At 38.2% G+C, this 16,744-nt stretch overlaps 2 protein-coding genes and 2 long non-coding RNA genes across 4 annotated transcripts; 1 reads left to right on the forward strand and 3 right to left on the reverse strand.

Annotated features, from left to right (window-relative positions):
* Nucleotides 1-1,209: 1,209 nt before the first annotated feature.
* LOC309692233 lies at nucleotides 1,210-3,000 on the reverse strand. The gene is made up of 2 exons (XR_014272256.1): nucleotides 2,560-3,000; nucleotides 1,210-1,976 (listed from the first exon to the last, which is right to left on the reverse strand). It is a non-coding gene; the product is annotated as an uncharacterized lncRNA (long non-coding RNA).
* Nucleotides 3,001-3,025: 25 nt separating this feature from the next.
* On the reverse strand, nucleotides 3,026-4,301 carry LOC309692232. Its single transcript, XR_014272255.1, has 3 exons — nucleotides 4,015-4,301; nucleotides 3,531-3,594; nucleotides 3,026-3,163 (listed from the first exon to the last, which is right to left on the reverse strand). It is a non-coding gene; the product is annotated as an uncharacterized lncRNA (long non-coding RNA).
* Nucleotides 4,302-6,406: 2,105 nt separating this feature from the next.
* LOC309692289 (THAP domain-containing protein 5-like) lies at nucleotides 6,407-10,452 on the reverse strand. Its single transcript, XM_082510634.1, has 3 exons — nucleotides 9,849-10,452; nucleotides 9,457-9,643; nucleotides 6,407-9,108 (listed from the first exon to the last, which is right to left on the reverse strand). The coding sequence occupies exons 1-3, from the start codon at nucleotides 9,932-9,934 to the stop codon at nucleotides 8,404-8,406; spliced, it is 978 nt and encodes a 325-aa protein (XP_082366760.1). The 5' UTR covers nucleotides 9,935-10,452; the 3' UTR covers nucleotides 6,407-8,403.
* A 132-nt stretch (nucleotides 10,453-10,584) lies between these two features.
* On the forward strand, nucleotides 10,585-13,072 carry LOC309692290 (dnaJ homolog subfamily B member 9-like). Its single transcript, XM_082510635.1, has 3 exons — nucleotides 10,585-10,706; nucleotides 10,996-11,237; nucleotides 11,527-13,072. The coding sequence occupies exons 2-3, from the start codon at nucleotides 11,021-11,023 to the stop codon at nucleotides 11,994-11,996; spliced, it is 687 nt and encodes a 228-aa protein (XP_082366761.1). The 5' UTR covers nucleotides 10,585-10,706; nucleotides 10,996-11,020; the 3' UTR covers nucleotides 11,997-13,072.
* Nucleotides 13,073-16,744: the final 3,672 nt, after the last annotated feature.

Genomic DNA, 16,744 nt, shown 5'->3' on the forward strand with positions numbered 1-16,744 from the left:
CACTTTGCGAATGTGGAGGGAAGAACTCCATTTTAACAAGAAGAGACGTCTTCCTGACAGAATCAGGCTCAGGTAGGGTCTGTCATGCACAATTGGGAAGTGGGGGAAAGAGAAAAGAAGAAAGAAAAGAGGAAAGAAAAAGAGAGCACAGGGAAACAGGTTTGGGATCATTGTCTTGTTGAAAAAAGTCAGATACTTTCCAGGTGGTATTGCACGGTGGATCAAAATCTTTTGATGATCTTTACTTTTCTGTGTCCATTATTTCATTCATTTTGGTAAAACTAATGGAACACCCGTGTGTCTCTAAACTATGACATAGCCTCCACCATCTCTTCTGTACATACAGACAAAGATTTGAACCAAAAATGTCACATTTGTTGGGTTTTTATGTGTAGGATAGTGGATCAATAGCCTAGTAGTTAACAAATATATTTAACACATGACATATAACACTTTGGTACAAGACTGAGCACAATGTCAGGGTGGACTGCATCATTAAAGACACCTGGTATAAAAATCTATGGATCCATCTGCACTGAAAAAAATATGTTGTTGGATTTACTTAATTCAATGGTGGACATTTGTTGCACACAGATGTTTTGCTTTGGCAGCAACTTAAACAATTGAGTTAAATTAACACAATTTATTCATGTTCAATAAACCTGTGCAATTTGTGTTGATAAAATGTGACTTAAACATGTTTTGATGAAGTAATTTGAGCTCTTGAAATATTTTAATCCTTCACAATTTTCTCACTTTATCCCAACACCATTCAATAACTTTTACCCAATACTACTTGGTCACTTAAATGCTACATGTTATCTTCAAATTACATTTTGCTATTATATTCTAGCATCAAATATACAATTTTCAAATGGAGGCCTTATAACAGATTGTATTGTTCTCTTCCAAGATGGTTGCTGGCATCCACCAGTAACCTTTCAAAACAAAATGTCTAATTTCACTGCATTGACAGTAGGTAAAGAATTAAACTGACATTACTCCTCCACTGAATCTACATAAATCAACAGTTAAATAATGTCAGTTCTTCCGTGTTCTCTGGAATCAATCACAGCAAAGAAATTAGACTCTTTCTTTTGAAAAATGTTGGGAAAGAACAAATCAAAACATTCTATTTAAGGCCTCTGACGTCAAACACCTTCCTATTAACATTACCCATTTTACCCCAATAACTAAAGAAATTAGCACTTGCAGGTCAAAACCTTTATTCAAGAGATGCAAAAATAACATTGATACAGTGACTGTCAAAAATTACAGCACTGATCATACTGTGACATCTTGGTTCAAAACAGCACACTTAGAAATATTCAACGTTCTTTACTTCAACTGAATGAAACTGAAAATAACATTTCACACGACCCATATGGGATATTTAGACTGCATAACTGTTCATGCTACATCTCTTCACTAGTAAAAGAAAGAAAAAATACAAAGAGAAATTTAAAAATGCTGCCAAAATGCTGTACAGAGCAAAAGGAAAAACAAACAACAACAACAAAAACGGCTCGTCCTCATGGCAGTTGCAGAGTATATAAAAATGAACCCTGCGATCTGTTCCTGGAATTGAGCTTCAAAAATGCAGCAGAACAAGTGTGAGATTTAAATGTCCTCTCACCTAGAGCTGATCAGCTTGCATGCATAACAGTGAGCTTCGTTGCAGGAGCAGTTTTGTCTTAGTTGTGAGTTTTTCTTGAGAGCTGAGTTGCATCCAACTCCATTACCACCCTTTGAATCACCTCAAAAGTGTAGCAGAGTTGTGATGGGTAACTCATATTGAAGGAATAAAAAAGGTCCAAACAGCATGGCTACTGCAAAGGTCACGTTATCCAGATCTTGAAGAAGTACTATACCCTCGATGATGATGCCAACATCAGAAAAGTCATTGCCTGGTGCATCCTCTGGAGACAGATGTTCATTGTGGTTTTCTCAATCTGTGCAGTGGCCTCAGTCAAGTCCTGGTTAAACACAAAACATTTCTTTAAGATTCCTTTTTAAACTCATCTCTTTTGAATCTACCAGTTCTAATGTTAGAGTAATTTAAACCAATGCAAGCAACATAGTAAATAGCTATAGCCAAAGAGTTGCCTGCCATGCTGCCATTCATGGTCTAACAGAGTTTCTAAGAGAGAGTGAAAAACATAATAATTTCAAATGCTTTACATTAGTTTTTGTTAGAAAGACACCGGCCCATCAGAAATCCAGGTTATGTCACTCAGAAGATGTTAGAATTTAGACTTTCAGCCCCACAATTTGGTTAGCTGTTGGTCTTTTTTTTTTTTTTCAAACAAAGGTAAATATTGGGGGGATTTTCCTTTGTTCACTAGAATGACAAATTTAAAGTTTTTTCACACTGATGTGACCCCTAATATAGGGGGGTGGGGCCTCAAGGGGGGGCGGCCGAGTTCACTACCAGGCCTCATGTGAACTTCAAATTATTAAAGAGGACTACTGGTCCTAACCAGTCCAATGAGGATCAAGTGGATAACTAAATGCATTTTTAAAAGTTGCAAAGCCACAATCTACTCATAAAACACTCACCATGAACTCCTGCACCAAGATGTTGCAATTGTCTTTCACACAGATGCGGAGCACTTTGATGAGACTCCCTTCGAGCATTAATGTCATCCTAAAGTATTATAACAAAGAAAACAGAGATTTGTGAACTTTTCAGTAGCACAGAAGAAAATGATCCCAGACAAAAACTTAAACCAGTCAACATGCAACACCAGCATCTACAAAGAAATATCAAAAGTTCCTGTTTGACATCAACTTTATGGATATATAGTTTCCAGAACATTTATTTTTTTTTAAAAAGATAAATTTTTCTCAGTGGGCCAGTAAATGCATAACGAAAATTATGGCATCCTTTCGGTGGAATCAGTACTCACGGGTAATAGTTGACTGTTTCAATGGATGCAGCATAAAAATCTTTTACTGACCTAATGCAATACATATACACTTTGTAGTTAAAGAATTTTAAAGTTCGTACTGTCATCATGGTAGCTACATCCTTTAGCTTTGTGCCCTGTTCCCCCGATCACTTTGCAAACACTTTCAGCAGACTGTCAGAGAGAAACTCAGCTCCGTCAGAAACCTTGACTGTAAAGGCATGGTTGGGATGCACTGGAATGCTGCATTTCATCTAAAATGACATAAAATTATTTTGAAATAACAGCAGGCACTGTGCTTGGTTAATCAGCAATGTTTTGTTGAATAAAAACTGTGTTTCCAGATCTTATGGGATTAAAAAAATCCAAAGATGTTTGTTTCTGATTTGCAACCCAAGAACCCACAAGTTACAACCTCATTTTAGTTCAAGTGTGCATTAATGTGAGTCCAGTAATCACCTTTCTGACAATACATACAGGTTAAACCTATGGCAGATTTTGGATTTCTCAGTTGTATTAATAGGGTGGTCTATTTGAGTATGCATGCACCTAATAACTATAAAAAATCTATTATAATTAGGTTACAGAAACCTTAAGCGAAAATAGAATATACTTTCTTACCATAACACCTTGAACCCACAATCCATCAGCTGACTCCTGGTGAAATGCAGAATAGATGTGGTCTCTCAATGTGCATCAACAAAAACAAAAACAAAAACAAAAGGACAGCAGGTGAGGGCAGGAGGGGTAGGGATGTAAGCTAGCATAATGCCACTGATGATATTAGCTTAAGCTGTTCAATGTCCAAAATCTCACTAACACCACGGTGCAGTAAATACACAATGTAACTGAAGAGTCAGTTGGCAAATCTATTCACACAGAAAACCAAATTATGTTGAGAGTGCCTCGTAATTAGGTTTAAAGTGATATTACGGCTCTTGTGCCAAAGACAAATTCAAATGAAAAAGCGCCAATTCTTTGATAACAGATAAAACAGCAAATAAGCTAACGGCTCTTTTTTAGCATGTTACATGGCGGCACTCTAGACGTTTAACTACATTTGGCTGAAATATGGTAAACATTAATTCAAAAAATCAAGACATACCAAAAAACGTAGAGTTGGCTGCTCGACTTGACTGAGATGGATGCATTTTTTAAACCACGATCCAAAGCCCGCGAGATGAAATCACGCGTGGTTTCACGAGATTTAATGTTGCTATCTTATTGACTTACTTCACCTGAACATGATATGAACAATTTAATACACCCTTTCTGCATATCATGTAGTTTTTACACTATATAGTTACATTTATCTTTAAAACATGAGGCAATTGTGTTAAATACATGCAAGATGCTTACATAAATCCAAGAGATGGCCAGTCCCTTTTTTTCAGTGTGCTGTGGCAACCCCATATGAAGCTTCTTGTGTAATTTGGCATACATCAGCCTTATGTCTCTGTTTCCCTTCATTAAGAATGGCTTCTTGACAGCCCCCCTGCCCTTTGACTGAGATATAAGTGATGTCTCTTTAAATGTCTCACAAGAAATTTCAAATAAACGGTTTTTTGTGTTCTTTAACAATTAATTCTTTTTCTACAGTTAATTTTTTTTTCACTTAATATGTTTGGTTCAGTCAATGTGATGAATCTCTGTTAAGTCATTAAGGTTGTGTTATCTCATGCTCTTATTAATGCTTGGTTTAAATTATCTTTCCAAATTAAGGTAATGTTACTGATCTGGTCACGACATGGCACTATTGCTCATTCCAATATGGATGGTTTCACAGTAAACACTTTTAGACTTATAACTTTTAGACTGAAGAACCCCTTCTGTTAAAACATAAGCAGGAAAAAAACTCTGTTCGCAGGATTTTTTGGGGGGTCTATTTGACAATAAGGCATCTATATTCATTAATTTTGGGGCAATAATCTACTGCTATTCTTATTCAATCTCACTTTTCTATTATCCTCAGTCTATATGTCAGCTGTTTTTTGATTATACCAGGGAAACTACCACCAAGCCATATGCATGACTACTTCAGTAGCTCTTAGTACAAGTCACTGCATCAAAACCTAACCTTTTTAAGACAAAGATACGTGGTATTTAGTACTTTTTTTCAGTAGCTTGAAGGTCATTTTGGCATACAGTAAACGGTTGTTTTAAGCAACAACAAATTTGCAAGATGCCGTTTGAGTAGCAGGACAGCCAAAAAGCAATAGCTTATCCTATTTGTCTAGTTGTTGCTCATCTAAATCACAAATGCAAAAAGTCTGGACCTATGAGAGACGCTTATCTGTACGCTGAGTTTCCAAGGTCTGCGAAGGATATGGGCACAACCTTTAAAATCTCCCTAGTCATAGCAGATATTACAAGGTCAAACACAAAACAATCGACCTGCACATTTTAAAGAGACTCTGACATTTTTAAATGATTATTTTCATCTTAAAACAGAAGTTTTAAGAACTTCACACACAGGTTCGCTGACACTTAAAAAGTCAGTGTTCAAATAAACTTAGATATAAGTTTTAGATATATCTTTTATAATCTTTTATCATTTTAATCTCAAAAGAACAGCGTGGACAGAGTTCACTTGTCATGATGCTGTGGATAATCCTGATGTTTAAAAAAAGAATATTGATAACATATATAATATCTCAAAAGATGTGTAACTGTTGTTTTTGCACAGCTTTTGTAGAGTTATAGACAACTCTCTCTGTCTGCCTTTGTTTCTTTTTGAGTGTTTTTCGTTTTTCAAAAAAAGAGAAAGCCCACGAGTGTTGGAAATGTGCTTCCTCCAAAGGGTGTCTGGAGTCTCACTTAAAGACAGCATGAGGAGCTTGGTCACCTGGGACGGGCTCAGAGTAGAGCCGCCACTCCTCCATATAGAAAGGAGACAGCTTAGGTGATTCAGGCATCTGACTAGAATGCCTCCTGGACGACTCCTAGGTGAGGAATTTCTGGCTTGGTAACACCTAGCTGTCTATAGACTGGACTGGAAACGCCTGGGTGTCTCTAAACTGACTTGGAAACACCTAAATGTCTCTAAACTGACTTGGGAATGCGTCAGTGTCTCTAGACTGACCTGGGAATGCCTGGGTGGTAATGTCTTTGCTTAGACTGCTGCCCGTGGTACCTGAATCTGGATAGGTATTAAAATAATGGATTGATGGATGGCTGGATGAAAGTAAAACACCTGGCTTGAAGTACCTCTTCAGACTTTTACTAGTTTAGGCTAAAGCAGGCTGTAAGAATGACTTAAAACACTTTTTACTGTGATCCACCAAAGAAGAAGAAAGCTGAGATATCTCTGAGATATATAGCAGTATCCCAATACTGAAAATGCACAGCAGCATTATTTCAATTCCAGTTTGAGAGGCATAAAGGCAACAACAGCAATTTGTGCTTAAATAGGTGCCAGCTATTGTGTAAAGCATCGTGTAAAGACAGCGATGATGATTTTCTTTCTCCAGCAGGTGGAGCTGAAGCACAAAGAGATATACTTAAGCTCACCATCATTTTCAAAGCATGAGGAGAAAAACAAATGAACACATTGTCAGTAGTCTTCAGCTCAATTTCAAACCCAGAAAATCTAGACTTGTGGTCACCTGACCCTTGTCACTTGAATCTACACTGCACAAAAAATGCCCCTGCATGAAAACTGAATCATATGCTTAGTTTGCCATCATCACAATACACCTGCATCAATGTTCACTCAATACTCTTTTTGCAGACTAAATGTTTGAAGAAAAAAAAAAATGAATGAATGCACTGATACAACAGAGTTAAAATGGAGAGAATTTACCAGCAGCACATCAAGGTATCACAGTTTGTCCAGTTCTATTTATATTAATTCAGTCTTAAAACAAAACACAATTAAATGACTAATTGTATAACATGTAGCACTTAAGCAGCACACCAGTACATTAAATGTAAACCACTTAAATCTTGTTAAAAGAAAACATATGAAATGCATAAGTGATAACAGTGACATCGTGCAGCAAACAAACTGAGTATAACAAAGGAAGCTGCCGACAGACCACACAGTGAAATGCAACAACGCTGCACAGGGCAGCAGTCAAATAACCATTAATAAGTTAGGAAGTTAAAACTGATCACAAGATAGAGTAGAAAATTACTGTGCACAAGTCTTAGGCACTAAACATTCTCGCAAATAATAGTTTTTATTTAGTAAACTTATATAAAGTGCAGTAATGCATTTTTGGCGTGGCCAACTTTGAAACAGCAAGAACAGGAAAACTTTCACAGTTTTTCAAGCTTCTCAGCAGAAAGGCCGTTCCAAGCATCTCAGAGAAGTTGCCCCAGCTCTTTTGCAGCACCTCAGATGCATCTGCTGCAGGGCTCTTGTTCTTTATGTCTCTGGATTGCAGTCATGTTGCAGAATTTGCGTCCGTTCAGATACCACATCTAAGGTTCCTAAAACTTCTGCACTGCATCCCGTAATAATAATAATAATAATTATGCACTGTAACAAAGCACTGAGAAGCTGTAATCCAGCTCCAGCAGGTGGAACCTTAAAGATGATCTGATACACGTGTGTAATAACAGAAGCAGGGAACCGTTTTGTAGAACACTGAGCTGGATAAAATGAGGCACAATGGCCTTCTTTCATTCATTCAATCAAACATGGACACCAGCCAGTTTTCCTCATCACTATACTGATAATAACCCAACAGGCATGTGCCACATTGTTCCACCCCACATTTCTCTATATAGGAATGCGTGGAGAGACGGTGATGTGTATGGTGGAGAAAGCTGTGAGCTTACTGAACATGAATTCTGTGTTTGCACAGCAGTCGTAATGGTTAAAAAAGAGGAGAAAAAACCCACATCATATAAGCTTCTGTTCAGACAGAAGTACAAAGGTTTGATGTTAAAGACGCAATAAATGGACCAATGATGAAAGCACATCAATGCCATGCTTATTTACTATTATTATTATTATTATTATTGTTATCTGTCCCCCATTTTAACCACTTAAAGCTGGGATATGATCACAGGTGTGATAAGGTATCCCCATTTTTGTGTTATGTAAAACATATTTTGTGTTTTCTTCATTAGAATGCATTACACTTATTTCTGTGTTATAGTTTTATACATTTTTAAAACTGTAAATGAATACATGAATATATATTACATTGTTATTATTGTCATTTCTTTTTTTTTAGGTATTTGCTATATTATTTTGTTAGAAATTGTGTTTAAATTGTCTAAAACAGCCATGGCTTCATCCTTTGAGGATATGCATGGTCTGAGGCTGGTCTGACTTTATTATGTGTGTACGCATAAATTCAGGTCAGCATTAAGGAATCCAGCAGACATATGACTGAAGCGCAGCGTCTTCTGGTGTGCTTTGTGTAAGGTTTGTATGAAAGCATTTGCAACATTTCTACAAAAGCAAATTAACTGTAAGAATATATTAACATCTCGTTCCATCTTGTAAAAATTCAGACCAGCACAGATGATATACACTCTTTTAAACTTTCTGCTTCTCTTTAAAAACAGCACCATCCCTCTTCAGGAGGGCTACCTCGTTCTCCAGGGCACGGATCTTAGCCACCGTGCTCTCCTCCCTGCGATCCAGTTCTAAGATCTTTGCGTGCAAACTCAAGATCTTCCTCCAGAGCTCATCTTTGTCAGTATCCGGTCTGCAGTACGAATGCTCAAAAACAGAAACCTTCTCTTCATCAGTGAGTCCACTCTCTGCTAAAAAACAGCCTGTGGTTTTGTCCTTGACCAGTTCCATGGGGACAAAGCTAAAAGCCTGACCCAGCACTGCCTGGAATGCATCTCCATCCATGTTTGCCCCTGCATCAGAGAATGAACCTGGCTCACAGCACAATACAGTCACAGTGGACTCGGCCTGCTCTTCAGAACAGAGTTCCCTGCTTGGAGACTGTGCTGCCGTTTCACCATCAAGTGGTTTCTCACAAGCACCAGTCTGTATCTCAGAACGTTCTAAATGAGAGTCCAACACTGCAGGTTCAAATACCATCTCTGTGCGTTCCCCAGACATATTGTTTATCACTGCTGACTGGGACTTTCTGCCTGTTTTGCTCAAAATGAGTGGCCTTTTTTTACTGGCAGGAGAGTCGAATGTTGCAAGCTCAGGATCACCGAGTGAAATGTTGGTTTTAGCCTTGAGGCTTCTTTTCAGGTTTGTCGTTTTCTTCTCATCGTCCTGGAATAAAAGATAAAAGGTCTTCATTAATGGGAATTAACAGAAAATCAACAAGTTTTGGCGCAACAAACGCGTGGTAAGAAACTGCTTAAATCCTTGCCTGCACTCTCTTCGTCACCACTCTTGTACCCTGTCTCTTGTTTTGATTGGTTGACCCCAGGTATTTAAACTCACCTGCCTTCACTACCTCTTTTCCTTGCAGTCACTGTTATAACATAGTACTAATATATACAAATATATATATAAATACAGGCTTAACTCCACAAGACTACGCTTTATACTCAAAGTTTAAGAAGTTATTAAGAAGCTAAAATTGTATTCTGAGCTTGATGTTTTCTAGATACATACATCTTCACTAGAAGGAAAAATGGTGGGGATGGCTGTATTCTTCAGGTACCGGATTCCCCATCGAATATCGAAGCAGTCCGCTGTAAAGTGCTCACTGCACAGATACTGATGTCGACTAGGGGTCCACTGCTCCCTCTTCATGTTGCTCACCCATTTCTGAAGCCTGGACTTGTCTTGCAAAGGAAACCTTTGAGAGATAGACCGATAATAGAGAGCTTTAACTCTAAGCACTGGAGTGTGATTTGGATCAGCCCAACACTACCCTCGTGTCATTACAAGCAAGCACTATGATATACTTAGATGACATCCTTTTTGCACCTCCTGCAAGTGACATCTTTCACCAATTAAGCCAAGCAACACGTTACAGATTAACTAAAACAACAAAAACATACGGGTAGAAGCTGATTCTCTTGCTGTCTTGTCTTGATGCAGTCCCCCCACGGTTTCTGCAAACTCTCACAGCGCAGTAGCGTGGCATATCTGTAGACAGACTACATGAAAACACATCGGCGAGACCCGTTCGAGGATACAATTAGAAAAAAAGAAAAAAAAAACCCACAAACCAGCTCGTAGATGATTATATCCGGTTTGTGGCCCTCGTAACGGAAGTGACGTGTACAGCATTTATTTTCTTTTTTACTGGCTCTTTCACGTCATCACTTATTAGACATATTTGCATCGAAATTAAGATTCCCTATGAGGATATAACTTTTTAAAATAAAATTATTATTTTCATTATTTGTATTAAATAAAAACCTACAAAATAATAACGCACGCGCTAAATAAAAAATGTACCGATGGCAAAACCTGTATAGGTCTTACGGCATTTGTCTATAAAGTACAATCGACGTTTTAATCTTTGAAATCTTTCATTTAAATTTACTATTGACTTTCAATGCTTCCGTTTTCCCCAACCCTCGGATTATTTAAGTATTCTAATTCTGCTAAATCGATTACGTCAAAATTGAATAGAAAAGCAAAGGCGGAAAAGATAAGCAGATTATTTTCTTGCGTTACCTATACCTACGTTCCGCCCTGGCCTTAAATCTTCCACGTGCGCATATTTTCCACCAATCACAACGGTCTGAATCACTGTGTTCGGAAACCCACCAATGGCGTTGCGAGTCGTGGTGTTACGGCTCAGGAATGCAGCTAGACAACAACTGTTAGCTTTCGTTTCACATCAGCTGAGCTGGAACCTCCGGCGATTAACACCAGTATCCCCAGGCTGTTTGTTACCTTGTATACAGGTAAGCTCTCAGTTTTAACTTAGCTACTTTAACTTAGCTGCCGCCGGTGGCTCTTTATAGGGTATAATTTACAAGCTTTTAAAAGGTCAAACTAGTTACTCCTCTTTTCCAGTAAAAGTTGTCATTTTTCTTGTTTGCGACGCCTTCTGCCTTCAGACTCGCTCGAAAGTTAATAACTGCTTGTATCGTTTGACAAAACGGTAACAATTTTATCCTTTTAAGGCTTCAGAAGTGTTTCAGAATTGTGTGAAACGTTTTTAACACAGTTGTCTAAATGCTGTTCTCACAGACGGAAAGGTGTCTAAACCACCAGTATGGCCACAGCGCAGTCGACGTTGCTGCTAGCAGTGCATATTCTGCTCATCTCAGAGTTCATTCTGGCCAAAAGGGACTACTACGACATACTAGGGGTGCCGAGAGATGCTACCGAGCGGCAGATCAAGAAGGCCTTCCACAAGCTGGCCCTGAAGTACCATCCTGACCGAAACAAGGGGCCAGACGCTGAAGCCAAGTTCAGAGAAATAGCAGAGGGTAAGTTACACATTATGTCAGTCTGTATTGTTGGGAAAGAGTCCTCATACAGTTGATCTAGAGACCTAAAAGCAAAATAGTTGCTACTTAAAAGTTTTTTTTTTTAAGGATTCTGATGTTAGAGTGGACTTAAAGGGGAGGATCTGCCCCAGCAGTCGCACCTTTCCTTGTTTTTGTTGACGTAATTGCACACTATGGTAACGGCTAAAGGGTTACACGCCCCATTCTGTGCTTTTTGTAACTTATTTCCTAATGAATTTAATCTTATATATATATTTGTGTCCTCCAGCATATGAAACCTTATCGGATGATAAGAAGAGGCAAGAGTATGACCAGTTTGGACATAGTGCTTCATCAGGGGAGGGCCAGAGAGGAGGAGACTATGACTTTAACCAGCACTTCAAGTCATTCAACTTTGATGACATTTTCAAAGACTTTGACTCTTTTGGTCAACATCAACAACAACAACACCACCAACACCACTTTCACTCCCACTCTAATTCCCACCACAAGAGACACTTTGACAGCCACTTCCAGGCTCATCGAGAGGCCATGAATGGGCACAGGAGGCAGTTTCAGCAGGGCAGCTTTGGCGGAGGACTATTTGATGATATGTTTGAGGACTTGGAGAAGATGTTTTCCTTTCACACGCACAGCTCCAGGACTGAGAACAGATTTCAGGGCTCAGGGAAGCAACACTGCAGGACAGTGACGCAGCGTAGGGGGAACATGGTGACCACCTTCACTGACTGCTCTTAAGACAGGCTGGATAGGGGGGGGGGGGTTCTTTGTGGTTTTTGAAATTGAAAGCTAATTTATCACTTGGTGAAACAGAGTGGCTTTGTGTGGCTTTTTGTAATTGCATGTAATTTCCTGTATGAACAAATATCTAAGCTAGCCTGAAAAATGGCTGCTTCCAAGCAATAACTCATTCATATTATTATTATAGCATAGTAATAAGTCTTAAGATCAGTCAGATACCTCCCTATCACCTCGCTTTCCAGGTTCGTTATGTTTACAATCTGATTCTCAGGCATGGCCTATGCTTAGTTTAAAAAGAGTACTTTTCTCTTGAGCAGTGAAGCAATTAGATGCGTTAGAATTCACATTTGTGAAAATGGGAAACCATAACTCTGCAGCTATATAGGCCATATTTTATTTTATCTCATCAATAGAAACCTTTTTCTCATCCAAAACCAAGACTTGCAGGTTTTGCACATTTGGTTTCCTGACAACCCCCTTTTTTTTTTCTTTATTTTGGTGAAAGGATACATTAACAATCAATTCTTCTAACTGCATTTGTGGATGCACTACATTCACCTGGAATGTGTACAGTTTGGCCATTATCAACTGTTACCTCGTTTAGGTTTTTTTTTGGTTGTTGTTGTTTTTTTTCCTCTTCCAACAGAGTGGCATCTACCTTTTACTCAGTCAGGGTTGGAAATTAACATCAGTCCTATGACAAAAACTGGCAGACTTGGCCACAGGCAAAGTCGGCGGAGGTGTTTGCATGCGTGATTGCTTGGCTGTTTGTTTGTTTGTTTGTTTTTTGTTTGTTTGTTGTTTTGTTTTTTCATTTGGACCAGCTATCACAAAAACCACCCAGGCTCATCTGCCAGTCAAACTGAGTGGTCTGACAAGTTAAGATTCCCTAAACTGATCATAACGTGCAATATTTAGCACCTTTGCTCTTCATGTTGCCTATCTTCTATAGACCGTGCTGTGTAAATGTCATTGTCTAATGTCTGCACTTTGAATGCGTGCGTGAGTGTCTTGAATATCAATTGGTTGCAAAATGTTTGGAGAATGAATAAAAAAATATATATTAGAGGAAAGTTTGTGCTTGTGTTTAACTGAATTGGGAAAGGAGGGAGGCAGTAATGCACTTGTGTAATTGGTCTTTGTTATTAATGTGCTTTATTGTTTATGATTGTATTCTGATTATAAAATATGAATTATATTTGCATGTGAAGCACACACCAATGCAAATGTAGAATAAGTTCCGTGTCATGTGGTCTCATGAGATGAGATGCAACTAAAAGGAGAAGCTGCTTGATGTGTGAAGCCACAAAGTGCAAGTTGCTGCACTGGCTTCTGCACACTGTTTTACATGCATACGTGTTATACAGTCTCAGATAAACAGACTGTATCAGTTTTGTACAGTAAGTGAGAGATCCACTCAAGGATATTTACATAACACAACACAACTGCACATTGGATGATTCTTATGTGAAACTTAATAGTTGATTTGACTGAAAGACAGTTTTTCACGCTCTTTTTAAGGGTTCAAATGCATGGATCATAACCCACCCCCCAATTTTACTTATTTGGGTCACCCAGTTACCAAAATACACAAGTAACCCACTTTCAGTTTTGCCAGCATTTTACCTGATAAGCAATTCTTGCCTACTTCCAGTAGAGGTCATACTTTCTTAAAGCAGGAAAAGTGTTTTGAGCGCAATCTGCAACATTCATTGGCTTATCAGGTGACACAGAGGCAACCTTGACAAAAATAACAACATGGTGGGTTAGAAACCTAGGTAATGCTTTTTATTAAAATTCGGGCTATAATGCATTACAAGAAGGGTGAACCGTTCCTTTGATCGTATACTCATAGGGGTCTTTTGAAACACTCTTTGTCTGCTCCCTCACCCAGTTCTAATTTTCCATGGGAGACCCTACCAGGGTGCAAAATCTCTCTGACAGCATAGCTCCTGGGATCTCTGGGACACACAAACCCCTCCACCACGATAAGGCAGCGATTCACAGAGGGGTATCTGTAACACCTATACACTCAATACAATACTTTTATTAAACACTTTTAAATAAAGTCAAAGTTTGAATTTCTCTCATAATCCACTGAGAGACTATATTTTCAAAAAAATCTGCTGTTGTCAAAATACTTATGACTCTAACTGCATCTCCTCTCCTTAAATCCCCTCCCTGTTTTATCTTTCAATCTTGAAATCTAAAGTTGGCTTAATTACATATTTTTACCCACTGTTTATCCAGCACAGCAATAAATAACATAATTATTTCATTTCATGAAATGGCAAACCATTTTCCTACAATTTCTCTATGTCATTTAGTGGGTTTTCCTCAAGTACAAAGCAAAAGCTTAACTTAATTGCTGTACCTGAGAAACAAACATAGCAGGAGGGTTAAAGCATTAAAACCGAATGCTCATGAGATCCAACCACAAGATAATAAAATAAAATATTAAAAACAACAAGAGAGAAAGTAGAAGAAAAAAGACTGTGGCATAGCAATCCCCTTAACGTCTCCATTTGAAAAAAAAAATGAAGTGAGCATGTGTATTAGCAGAGAGCTCTGTGGTGATAAGGTTGGCTAATAAGTAATAAACACTGGTTAACAAGTAATCCTGATGGCCATCATATTTTTCATAAATTTGAATAAGGTTAGAGATCCAGCACACCATGGTCTTGCAAATCTGCAGCGTCACAGAGCTAGCATGACACTGCAGATTTCTTTATAAAGCTCTAATAAAGCATTTGTTATCTTGTCTTTTATGACAACACACATATAACACTGTGATACAAATGAGGTAACTGGTTTGGTTAAATTGTAGGGCAGGCTCTGCTAGTTGGGCATGAAGCCATCTCACATTAAATACATATTATTTTTTTATGCAAAATACTCAAGCGTTTAATATCTATTTCAGAGATGGTATTTCCCTTTCGATGTAAGTGGCCTCCTTGACTCCTACAAATACTTCCTTACTATACTTAGGTACAAATTTCCGGTAAAGGTAGTTGTTTTTCCTGACCACTTTTACTCCCTACATGTTTTAACAAATATCTGTGCTTTCTTCTCCTTACATTTTCAAAACAGACTCATTACTTTAGCTTTAATGCATTTGAGGGAAGTTTTGTCATTGCCAGCTTTCAGGCATCAAAGCGATTTGAGACTAAACTGTAACATGAAAGGCAGTCCTGTTCGTGTATTAATCTTCTTTCTTTCTTTCTTTCTTTCTTTCTTTCTTTCTTTCTTTCTTTCTTTCTTTCTTTCTTTCTTTCTTTCTTTCTTTCTTTCTTTCTTTCTTTCTTTCTTTCTTTCTTTCTTTCTTTCTTTCTTTCTTTCTTTCCTTCTTTCTTGCTTGCTTGACACAACACCAGAATGACTGCAGGTGTCTATAAGTTGCGCTACTTCAGGATCTAGCTAGCCTTACTGAAGAGGAGCAAACATAAAGGGAGTGGCTTAAAAAAAGTGGCAGGTAGTTTCAAATGCAAGGTATCTATCAGCCTAACAAACATCAGCAAACACAAACTGTTTGTGGGCAGTTTGTCATACAGTGTGTTGCTAGCTAAAGGTCCAGTTGCTGTATTTCACAGGAGAGAAAAGAAAGAGGGCTAACTTTACTCAGAGATGGAGAAAGATAAGAAAGACATGAGAGAAAGGATTTAAATGTAAGGACTGTTTAGTGGTATTTGATAAACTGTAAATGTAAAGCTTACATGTAATTCCTCATGTTTTTAAATCAGATATTCGGTCTGTACATTCAACATTATGTTTTTTTCATATTGTGAAATGTGCTGTAAAACAAATCGAGGTAGACTAACTGCTATTTAAAAGCTGCATGAAAATAAACAGGTTAGTGCAGGATAAACAGGTTAATTCGCTGTACTGTGATGGTTCTAAAGTAAAGAACAATGTGTGACTGGTGCCCAGTGACTGTCGTTCATGGTCAGAGTAAGGTTGCATCAAGTGTAGCAGACATTCATATGAACCTCAGCTGATGATGCTTAGATTCATTGACTGAATTGCACCTTCATACCAAATTTATACCATCTAGAAAAAAGGCAGCAGAAACAATGCTTGCTGTCAGTGGAGGATGGAATCAGCAGGACAACTCATGAAATATCTGCTGACATCTGGTTTAATTACGTTGTGTAAATCCACAAAGAGCAGCAGGTCAGCTGATCACAGCCTGTACACTAGTCTGAAAGTCTCCTGAAGTTCTCAATAGAAATTATTGTCAGTTATGATTTTTTCCCCCCTCCACACTCAGCGATTACAACCAATTTTAGGGTTCCCCCACCTGCTGAATCCCACTTTACTGTACACATTTTCCTGTTTTGAGGCAAAGTCATCCTCTACAATGTAGGCAACAGAAAATAGATATATTTTCCTTTTTTTCCCTTCAGATTCAAGCTGAGTATAATTAGAATTTTAAAAAAGTTAGACTGAACGTTTGTATTCCCATCTATTAATATTATTTTATCATTATGTTAATATAACACAATAATATAACACAAGGTTCATATAGCTTCGCACACAAATAGAAACATCCTCCAAAGAGCTACTTTTTACTTTCTAACTTTGAGTGCATTTCAGAGCTTGTACAGTTCTAAGCACAGAATATCTGTAGTTTTGCCAACTCGGCTTGTTCATGGAAATCAAAACCACCTTTTTTGAAATCCGGCAACGGGAGAAAAACCCCACCAAACTCCGTGCTCCCAGCGTCTGACGAAAAGCCACAGACTGAG

Source organism: Aulonocara stuartgranti, assembly GCF_965226115.1.
Source record: "Aulonocara stuartgranti genome assembly, chromosome: 17".
NCBI lineage: Eukaryota > Metazoa > Chordata > Actinopteri > Cichliformes > Cichlidae > Aulonocara > Aulonocara stuartgranti.